We start from the raw sequence: 11,241 nt of genomic DNA, 5'->3' as shown, positions 1-11,241 counted from the left end.
TCAATTGTTGTTTTCCGATGGGAGCCTGAGACTCCTGCACTTTAACTCATCCAGTGTTTTCCAGTGTTTGTAGTTATTAGCCAAGTGTTGCATCAAAACAGGCAGATGTGCAAATGCTGAAATGAATAGGAGGAACAGTTGTACTGTGTATACAGAACGGGCAGAAGAACAGCCCAACCCCATCTAAAATTGGCATTTTCCTACTCTCTTTTGTTCCTTCAGCTGTAAGCTAACGCTGAAAGGGGAAAGATTTTTCAGTCTGTTTCTCTTTCAAGCAAATCCCTTTCTTAATGTATGATGACTTTATTAAATTATGCTAACGTGCAACCACTGTGGGCTTTTCTGCTGCTCAGAAGAAATATGTTGCTAAAGCAAAAAAAGACCTAGATGAAAAAAGCGCTTAGTTTTAAGCCATTACTCCTTCCTTCTTTACAGATTGTCTGATAAGTGCTGAACTTTCATAAAGCTGGTGTTGTGTGCAGTGGAATGGGCTTCAGCAGCATCATTGCTTAGATCTAATGCTGTACTGTTTATATAGGGATACTGCCCCTGAAAAAATGGACTCAAGGCCAACTTGAGATTATTCATGTTAGTCTGTAGAAATCTCTGCCTCAGAGCAAGGAAGAAAAAAGCAGAAGTACTTACCATCCCACGCATCGAACATATCTGTTATAAAATAATCAATGAAGGAAATTTGAGACTTGGGGATGCTGCAGGTGTTTCTATCAAATACTGGCATTACAACAGGCAGACCCTGTCTCTTCTCTTCATCAGTCTAAGGAAACAAAACTCCAGTTAGCCCCTAGAGCTTACTGGCTTTCATGCTGAAGTAGCAAAGGCCAGGGGTTAGATGAATTGCAGTAGGAGATTTGAGACAAACCTTAGAACCCCTGAGGTGAACTGCCTTAGTTTCATGTGCTTTATTTCATCTGGAACGGGGATTGAAATCAACATCTCTTCCCTTTCACAAGTACTGTTACTGTAATGCTGTGATTGCTCTTAGCTTTGGTGAGGCAGAATGCTCTAGTTGGGTGGTGAGGGCACACCAGCTAAACATGGAAAATGAGGTTGCAGAGTCCTTTAGCAGAGGACAGGTTTGATCTCTCCTTTTTCCACATCTCTAGTGGCTGTTTCAGACCATTTGTCTTTTAAGTAAGAGGGATGTTGCTGTCGCTACTTTCTCTGCTTGTATCGGGTTATAAGATGAATAGAAGTAAGGGTATGCCCTTTAAGTCTGTGTCCACAGCTGGAAGAGGGATGGTTTTGTTGCACTCAGTATGGTGGAGGAGCCAATCACCTCAATAGTCTTAGAATTTAATTACAAAAAAACCCATTTTAGGTAGTATAGGCAGCACCCAATGCTGGAATTGGCAGCAGAGCAGTCCCCAAAATTACCAGATGAGGTGAATGAAGAGCAGAACAGTTCTCAGCACCTCACATTGCTGCAGGTAGGCTAGTACCTAAGGTTGGCAATTTCAAGCTAGCTCATGATACCTTGACTGCTAGGGAGATACAACCTAAGTGATCCTAACTATCACATGTATGATCTGAATTTGGATGGTAGGCATGCCCGCTTTTCTGTCTCTCCTGTTGTAGCTGCTGATTCCTATGCCATTAGTGGAAAACAAAAGTAAGAATCTATCAGTTGTTCAAATAAAGAACTAGAAGAGTGTTTCACTTTCAGGAAGCTGGTGCATTTGTGTTAGAAAAAGTGAGTATTAAGAAAGGAAGTTGAGCCTCCAGTTCTGTCTGGAGAGATCCCATGTGATAAGCATTTACACTGTCCACACGCCTGCAGTACTGGCCTGCCGCGTTGTCTGCCTACCGTGACAATAGTTCAGGTGCCATTTTAGAAGAGAAAGGCCCAGCCTGATGATTCAGTTGAGGCATGGATCTTCAGGCTCTTTTCAGGGAAGGTATTGGGACTAGAAGCTAGAATGGTGACAGTCTTGAATTTCAGCCAATTAAATTGACTGAAGTTAAGGAAATAATTTTGTTTTGGCCAGACGGAGAAAGTCGAAAGTGTAAAACCTCCTTTCCACCATTCTTCACTGCAAGCTTCATGGAAAGCAAACTAGCTAACTTTGACTGGGGTGAATTCTGCATGAAAGTGAGAGGCTGGTTCTGACTGCAGATGAAAAGCATCCATCTTGCCTCCATGGTGATGCCAGGCAGACCCCGTGTGGAACAGCAGACCAGCCGAAGTGCACTTTCCTACATAACATAATAGCCAAATTACAAAAATATACGTACCTGTGCAAAATACTCCTCCGAAATCCTCCCTGCCCATTCGATACATAGCTCTAGGGGGCGACATGGATTTGCTACATCCGCACATTTAATCATCATGCGCTTGATCAGTGTCTGGTTATCTGGAAAATTCTTTATATTGGCTGTACATTCACAGTCGCTGCCTTCGCTCTGTAAAAGAGAGTTTGTTACAGGAGCCAGTGGCCAGCATCCCTGCTAGCAAGGAGCGAGGGCATTGTTATCAGCTCTATGGCATTTAGGCAGTAAGCAGGCATCCAGCCTGACACCTTCTAATTTCACGCAGAGCACCAGGAATTTGGAGGAGAAAGTGATGTCTGAGAACTGCAGTCTTGCTAAGTAACTAATGATAGGCCCATTACATATGACAGTTGTGGAGATTCTCAGAATTAATAGCAAAGTTTGTGAAATAAAGGAGTCACAGGCTCTTTATCAGCTAGGGTGAGTTACCCTTCTCTGCATCGCAGCCTTGCCCTTCTGGAACAGGACCAGGATAGGAGACGCATCCACCAACTGCAAGCTGATAAACCAGCCTCACTGCTGTGTTTGGGGGTGGTGATGGTAGGGGGCTGTTTCATTTAGGTGAGTTTCTAGAGTTTGGTTTTCATTCCTAGATGAGAAAACTGAGGCAGGCACGGGGGGGGTGAACTGACTTGCACAACTGACTGTTTCTTTTACAGGCAGAAAAGCAGGTCTGTGCCATTCGGTTCCAGTATGTTTGCAAATAAAACTGCCTTCTTTGTGCCAGATTTTGAACCCTTGGCCTGGAATACTTTTTGGTCTTAGTTACCAGCTAGGATGAAGTCTCAGATAATCTATGAGATTAACAGTAGGAAAATGCAGAAATTTTCTGCTTGCTAGGCTGTAAAGTGCTGAACTGCTTATTGACTGCTCTGGAGAGCGGGTGGAGGGGACAGAGTAGTTGTTACAAGTCTGCTGTGGCATCATTTTCTGGGTCTTGAACAGTTTAGAAGGGCACAGGTATATTACGTTCCTTATTGAGTAATAAAAAGCCTCCACCTCAGCTCAACATGGCATTAACACTGTTCTTAAAATAATATATTTGTGTAATTATGGCCTCCCTCCACTGCTAAATTCAACTCTTGAGTCAAAAACTGAACATAAATACTTTTTACCATCATGGCTAAATTAATGTCTCTGTGGTTTATGGGGAGATATTTTGCAGTGACTCTTGCCAATTCAGGCATTAATCTTCTAACTTTATGTTTAGCAGTTAATTTTTTTCAGCATGGGTAGCCCAGCAAAGAGCTGCCAAATTAACCCTGCTCTTTAACTGCTGTTCAAGATCAAAAATAGGAAGATCCACCATTAACAATAAGGAACAGAACAATGTAATACTGGGGAAAAAACCAAGCCTGTAACACAAGTGGTTCTGTGCTCCAACTCTTGTACATTTTAAAATAGCCTCTGCTATGAACCAGTAAGGTAAAGGAGAGAGGGTCAAAGAAAATGTTTTCTATAGGTTAGGAAAGCTGATTGCAGTAGAATGAATGGAGAGCATTTAAAAGCTCTTTAGGAAGTGCTGGAACAAATGCATTCATGGGATAAAAGGGAGATTCCCAGAAATGTGTTCAGAGCTTGGAAACACCGCGGTTTCAGTGAGGCTCGTGAATCTAAATCCTACAGGCCAATGTGGGGATGCCAGAAGACTAAAGAGATTTTAAAAGGGTGGAAACGGAAGAAACATTTCAGAAAAATGCTTAGGCTGTCAGAGGGAGAAATGAAGCACTGTGAGAAGCCTCATTTCCCAGTGACACCTCAGAGGGCTTTTTTAGAAATTGGTGGAGCAAACTGCTATCTGGTCCACATGTAAGTATAGAGAAACCTGAGAGCGAGTAATCCCACGCCACCCACCAATGTGGACCTTCCTTTCCTCTGGGCTGTGATCTAAAGTGGGATCCCCACTGTCCTGGCTTAGCCTGTGCCACGAGGGCAAGCCCATGAAACACCGCGCCAGGCGATGAGCTGGGAGCGCAGTGCAGAAGCAGTGATAGGGGCCCCCAGGGGTGCCCAAACCACGTCCGTCTGTGCTGCGGGACTTCTGGCACTGAAGATGATCAGGGTAATTCAAACCCAGAGCCACACCAGTGAGCCATTGTGGTGGTGCATTCCCCCCCACCCCCTTTTCCCTGGGCCGCTTGTTGATCTCGGAAATTCCCATGAAACCTTGGCCTTGGTGTACTGAGTCTGATGGTTGAGCGCTCCTTGACCGTATCAGAAACTTTGCATGGCTGAGGCTGGGAAAGTACTCCCACTGCCTGGCCCAGGCGCCATCTTATCTGAGTTGTAGCTCAGTTGTAACAACACTGAAACCTTCAGAATTTTAGTCATTACTGCCTTGGACTGTGGCCAGGATGGAAATCTACAGATGATTAAAGTCAATCATCTTGCACACCTATAAATGGTGGTCCTAAGTGAGACCCTTTGAGCTCTCCTGGACCGCAGCGGGCTGCGCCCACAATCTCCGTCTGAGATGAATGCTCCTCAGAGTTTGCAAACTCTCGAGTTTGCGATATTTGGAGGACCGTTGCTGGCTGGCACGGGACCTCGGCTGCAATACTCCTGAGCTCAACCCTTTGCCCGTTGAGAAATGCCAAAACATTTTACGTGAGTATTTCACTGAACTTGAGGGGGATTTTTAACAGGTAAATCTTTGTATATTTATCCATCTTCGCGTGCATGTATGAATTGATGGAAATACCTGCTAGCAAATATAGTCTGCTAAAATCTTATGATCTATCTTAAGGTTGTGAATGAACCTTAGACTGCTTTAGACACGTGCCATTGACCAAGTCTGGGACTAGGGGTGGGTCCAGCCGGGTCTACTCTGAACCTCGTGACTCAACGGAGGGTATCCTTACCCTTTTTGTATCAGACATAAACCGTTGCCCAAGTCTGAAACTAAGATTAGATCCAGCTGGGTCTTTCTGCACCTTGTGACTTAATGGGAGGGTCTCAATGTTTTCGTTCTCGGCCTCTGTATAAATCATCCCAACTCAGTTCTAACACGATACCCTGGCTTTGGCTGGGATAGAGGTAATTTTCTTTCTAATAGCTGGTACAGTGCTGTGTTTTGGATTTAGCATGAGAATAATGTTGATAACACGCTGATGTTTTAGTTGTTGCTAAGTAGTGTTTACACTAGCCAAGGACTTCTCAGCTTCCCATGTTCTTTTCTTTTGTATGCTTCATCCGTGTAGTAAGTGATAGAGTGAATCTTGCCATCGAACTCTTCTAAGTCGCGCTTTTAAAAATTTCTATTAAAATCACTTTCTGCTAATACCGTCAACAGTGATTCTTTGGGCGGCCTCTAAACCACTCATTCACGACAGCCCTCCAGAGCTTGGAAGTGCTGGCGAGTACAGCGCAAAAGTCCACAGAACCTGTGAAGTTCAGCAGCATTTGTAATATTCAGCTCGAACGGTTGGGAGAATGGAGCTCAGTGGTCCCTAGAAGCGGGTCAGTTCAGCTGACGTAATGCTGTCCCTAAAGTTGTAAATCCCACCGGTCCTGACTGGTTCTGCACCCATGACAGTCTACAGTGCAAAAGGCCCAGTTATGGAGAACTGACAGAAGCTACTTTTAATTATTTTTAATATCACAAAATCATAGAATAGTTTGGGTTGGAAGGGACCCTTAAAGGTCATCTAGTTCAACCCCCCTGCCGTGGGCAGGGACATCTTCAACTAGATCAGGTTGCTCAGAGCCCCATCCAACCTGACCTTGAATGTTTCCAGGGATGGGGCATCTACCACCCCTCTGGGCAACCTGTTCCAATGTTTCACCACCCTCATTGTAAAAAATGTCTTCCTTATATCTAGTCTGAATCTACCCTCTTTTAGTTTAAAACCATTCCCCCTTGTCCTGTCACAATAGACCGTGCTAAAAAGTCTGTCCCCATCTTTCTTACAAGCCCCCTTTAAGTACTGAAAGGCCACAATAAGGTCTTCCCGAAGCCTTCTCTCCTCCAGGCTGAACAACCCCAACTCTCTCAGCCTTTCCTCATAGGAGAGGTGTTCCACCCCCCTGATCATTTTTGCGGCCCTCCTCTGGACCTGCTCTAACAGGTCCGTGTCTTTCCTGTGCTGAGGGCTCCAGAGCTGGACGCAGTACTGCAGGTGGGGTCTCACCAGAGCAGAGTAGAGGGGCAGAATCACCTCCCTTGACCTGCTGGCCACGCTTCTTTTTATGTGGCCCAGGACACGGTTGGCTTTCAGGGCTGTGAGTGCACATTGCTGGCTCATGTCCAGTTTTTCCTCCACCAGTACCCCCAAGTCCTTCTTGGCAGGGCTGCTCTCAATCCCTTCATCCCCCAGCCTGTATTGATACTGGGGGTTGCCCTGACCCAGGTGCAGGACCCTGCACTTGGCCTTGTTGAACCTCATGAGGTTCACACAGGCCCACTTCTCGAGCTTGTCCAGGTCCCTCTGGATGGCATCCCGTCCCTCAGGCATGTCAACCGCACCACTCGGCTTGGTGTCATCTGCAAACTCGCTGACCTTCAATTTGGTTTGATTTTTTTTTCAATGTTTCTAACAAAGCACTATTTTCACTAAGGTGTGATAAGATGGTCTTTGCTTAGGTAAGTAACACTGCCCTGGAGAACCCTGTCAGTCACTGAGCGCTCAACCTCAAAAGGAAACAAGAGAAAGTAAAGAGGGGCCTGGGCTGGGAAACCCAGAAGCATCTTATGAAATACACCCGGTCTGGTGATGGAGCATTAGGATGTATAACTGATAGGAATAAAGGCCCGGACATTTCTTGGTACAATCAGGAATGGGAATGGGGTGGAAAAGTCTCAGGAAGCAACGGAGTTATTCCTCGTGTCTTGAAGGCTCCAGATTACATAGACACAAAACCATCAGGGCAGGTTCCTCAGTAACCCCAGGCTTAGGCAAATCCCACTGTTTGGAGGCAGGGCCATAGGCACAAGTGCCGACCTGGCTCCATGCACAGAATTTTGCATGTATGAAAGCACCCACCCGCATGCTTTGTGAACACCAGATGGCTTTGAAACCAAGGCTTATAAAACAAAGTGTTTAAATGAGCTAAGGGCAGAGCCAGACATAGAAAACAAGAAAGTAAAAGTATTTTTTCACACTTTGAGGTGTGAGGTCACAAATCCAATTGTGTGTTTTGGGCATTAGCACAGTGCAGATTAATACAACATGAATGAAAATGATACTTAGAGTTATCTTGGAAGAACTTCATTGAAATTTCTGAAAGCGTAAAGTCCTGCAAGCACTCACGTGGAGGCTGGTCTCCTCAGATGCCACTGGCTTGTTGATGCTGTTCACAAATTTGTTCACGTGCTCAAAGTGCTTTGTCATCTCCGTTGCCAAAACCATATCAATAATGGCCTGGCGCAACGTCCGGTAGTGATTTCTAGGAAAGAGAAATAGTTCCTGCTCACAAGCCTGCCAGACAGAGCTCTGTTCTTTCCTCGTCCCTGTGCAGACAGTGCCGCAAACACTGTTTGGGGTCTCATCCATATGAGCTGGCACCTTCAGAGTTATGAACAGACTAGGATTGGAGGAATGGACTAGATCATGCCTCTCTGGGGTCGTCCAGCTCTGAATTCCTGTATTGCCTTTTTTCTGTTATTTTTACCTAATGAAAACTAATCCCCTGAAGTCAATAGAAATTTTCAATTCAATTTCATAATGCTGTGACACTAAGACACCTTCCCCAGGAATGGCACTAACACATTTCCGTCTCACTGTATGTTATCTTGGAACTCAAATCTCAGGTTTTTCAAAACCAACAGGGTAGACAAATTAATTACCTTTTTGGGGTCAGGCCTCTTCCCTTTCAGATCCTTTTCTCTCCCACCCTGTCCTGCAAAAGCTAGGCTGATGCAATGGGAACTCCCAGGCTATATGCATGCCCAGCAGCAGGGTGCCTCCAGCTCTCTCAGAGCTTCAGTTCCCTCCGCTACCACCCCTTTCCGACCCATGTGAATGCAGCAGTGCCAGCAAGCATGGGGCCATGTGCAGACACAGCATGCAGTGCCTGGCTGCTTGGGTGGAAAGCGTGGCCCAAAAAAGTAATTTCCAGGCTCCTGCAATGAAAAGGCAGTGGGTCAAGATGCAGCCTTGAGGCTGCCAAATAGACCATGCCAATGTAATCCATAAAAGATTATCAAACATCTCTATATGCTTCCAAAAAGTACAAATTGGAGGTTGGGGGAGAAAATTAAAGCCTTTTTAAAAATCATGTCTACATGGGATTCTGGAAGAGGTTAAATATTAATGTTTCTATTCAAATTATATTTTCTGGTTTAGAAGGTAGGATCTCAATCTGCCCCAAACTAAAATCCCCAAACAAGCAATCCACACACGCACACTCCCCTTCTCCAGCAGACCCACCTATCAATATTCTTGAAAATGTTGCATTTGCTGTCTTTAGTTGTAAGCTGAAATGCCAGTGCTGTGTGATGACTCTCTAATACAGCCGTATCATTGTAAAGGACAGCTAATTCACAGCCTGCATTGCACAGGAAAGAGTTGGTCCGTCCAGGGTGGTCTACATCATGAATGGTGGCAGCTATTAATGCAGCCACCTCATCTAAATGGTCAAGGCTTCCCTAGAGGAAAAGAGAAAAATTATGACATTGCACAAAAATTACAGTAAATAATTTCTGATCATTTGCAGGTACCCACAAATACGCAAGTGTAAGCTTGAGTGCAGGGATTCTACCTCCTTGCAACTGTTTTCCACTCACTGTGCCCACAGGTTACCTACTCCAAAACTCCCCCTCCGACCCTTACCCAAACCCTCTTTCCTTAATAAAGCTTTTTACTGTGCTGTCACCCAGGCAATATCTTTGCATTAAATCCTCTAATGGTGGATGGATCCTCTAGCGGTGTCCTTCCACTTTGAATGCCTCTGTGCTGACTCTTCTCCTACACAGCTTGTCTGTTAGAATAGAATAGGACAGGATAGGATATTTCAGTTGGAGGGGACCTACAACGATCATCTAGTCCAACTGCCTGACCAATACTTTTGGGGTGACCAAAAGTTAAAGCATGTTAAGGGCATTGTCCAAACGCCCCTTAAACACTGACAGGCCTGGGGCATCGACCACCTCTCCAGGAAGCCTGTTCCAGGGTTTGACCACCCTCTCGGTAAGGAAATGCTTCCTAGTGTCCAGTCTAAACCTTCCCGGCGCAGCTTTGAAACATTCCCATGTCCTGTTACCGGATCCCAGGGAGAAAAGCTCAGCACCTCCCTCTCCAAAGCTTTTGTAAAGCTTTATTAAGAGCTGTTGCTAACAGCCAGTTACCAAGAAACATCTGACTTTTGAATGACACACATGAAATGGTAAACACACTGAAATCCTAGCCCAAAGGTCTCCTAGGTGACGGTTGTACCTTAACTCTCTCCTTCCTGAGAAAGAAGGCGGTAGCATGCAGGACATCTGCCGCGTGTGTGGAGTTGTGGTATGAGTTAGAGGAGTGGTAGTTGGCTTCAATCACCTGCAGCCACGCTCGCAGCGTTGCTTCCGAACAGTTTAAAAACTCAGAGACTCCAAACCGGCCAAAAACTTTTAAGCCCAAATACACTAACGGCCTGAAAAACAATAGAAGAAAAAAGCACCACTGTAAAATAGAAACTTCTGACGTTCTAAAGAGTGATGGCTTTGACAAAGAAACCAACAAGATCTTAAAAATAAAAGGTGGGGGGGAAATGTTGAACATTTTTAAATTGCACATATATAACCTCTCAAAAGCCTGGACAAGGTTACAAATTATTTCATCTACCATCCTTTCAGACACTATTTTTGTAGAAATGGTACAGTTCCACTCGAGTTTCACCAATTCTTGTGGCTTCAGAAAAAATTCTTAAAAGCTAAAGTCTTTTGTGTTTTTAGTATCTGTCAATCAATCAAAAATACATTTTTTTTTCTGAGGAGGAAAAGCAGACTTTGAACATGATGTGGGCACATCCTAGAAGCTAAAAAGCCCTCAAAAACCATCAAATGTTTACTGTTTCAAACAATCCTGTGACTTCAGGGAGTCCAGATTTCTACTTCCTGACTGTTTGAGGTTGGCAATACGCAAAGTATATTGATGCTTCTCAGAGCAGCGCGTAGCATCAGGTTACTATATCATGTGAAGTCTTCTAGCTTTAGGAGGACTGGGTCACTTTCTAGAGCTGAGGCAGGAGTCTGCCAATGGTAAACTCCCCCCCACACCCTTAATTCCGAATGCTAACAGGCAGCGAATAACTGTGTGTGCGTGCATGTGTGTGTGTGTGTAGGGGGTTAACATCTAAAACTGAACTTCTGAAGTCTCAAGCAGAAGCCTGCTACTTTCTTGCTTCAAGTGACATGGGCTGGACTAAACAGAATTGACATGTCCCGAATCCTACCAGCAGTGATCTCCTGGCTGGAGAGGGAATTTGAGGTCTGGTGAATGTAAGGCTGGGGAGGACAATGACGAGCCTGTGTGTGAAACAGTAAGTAGGGTAAAATCTCTAATCGTGTTGATTCTTAAATCCAAACCCACTCTGGGTTGTCATTTACTCCGTGTTGCCTGTGACAGGGTCCTCTCTATCAGGATTTTTCACTCCTGCAAGATCATCTACAGGGCTTCTGAGCTGAGCAAAGCATAACCAAAAGCCACATCTGCAGATTAAAACCAGGCAAATGCAAATTCCCAAAATGGCCAGAATAAAAGAGACCTGGCAGTCTCTCCAATTCTTTGCATCTGGGAACGAAAATCATTTTTCTCTGTGGATGACATGATTATTTTTGTGGTCTGCACGACCTCAAAACTACTGGCGTCTTCTTTCATCATAAGCTTTAAAATCTCAGGGTCTTGATCCTGTCACTGGTTTATCCTCCATCCCAGTTTTTTATCCCTATAATCCAAAAGCCACAGTTGCCTCAGAGCTTCTTAAATCATAGGGTGATTTAGGTGAGGGAGGGGAGAGGCCTTCTTTTTCGAG

General features: G+C 44.9%; 1 protein-coding gene across 1 annotated transcript in view; it reads right to left on the bottom strand.

Moving 5' to 3' along the window:
- The window catches only part of PDE8B (phosphodiesterase 8B), a gene marked incomplete at its 5' end in the record, with an annotated part of 30,421 nt that continues 19,180 nt past the window's right edge, over positions 1-11,241 (bottom strand). The window contains 6 exons of the mRNA XM_009574248.1: positions 1-116; positions 646-775; positions 2,254-2,421; positions 7,539-7,674; positions 8,658-8,875; positions 9,663-9,861. Coding sequence (XP_009572543.1) covers positions 1-116; positions 646-775; positions 2,254-2,421; positions 7,539-7,674; positions 8,658-8,875; positions 9,663-9,861 — 967 coding nt within the window. The remainder of the gene's footprint in view (positions 117-645; positions 776-2,253; positions 2,422-7,538; positions 7,675-8,657; positions 8,876-9,662; positions 9,862-11,241) is intronic.

This window comes from Fulmarus glacialis, unplaced genomic scaffold (assembly GCF_000690835.1).
Source record: "Fulmarus glacialis isolate BGI_N327 unplaced genomic scaffold, ASM69083v1 scaffold11353, whole genome shotgun sequence".
In the NCBI taxonomy this organism is placed as follows: Eukaryota; Metazoa; Chordata; class Aves; order Procellariiformes; family Procellariidae; genus Fulmarus; species Fulmarus glacialis.
The sequence above is the reverse complement of the archived record's forward strand: the minus strand, read 5'-3'. Positions and strand labels throughout refer to the sequence as shown.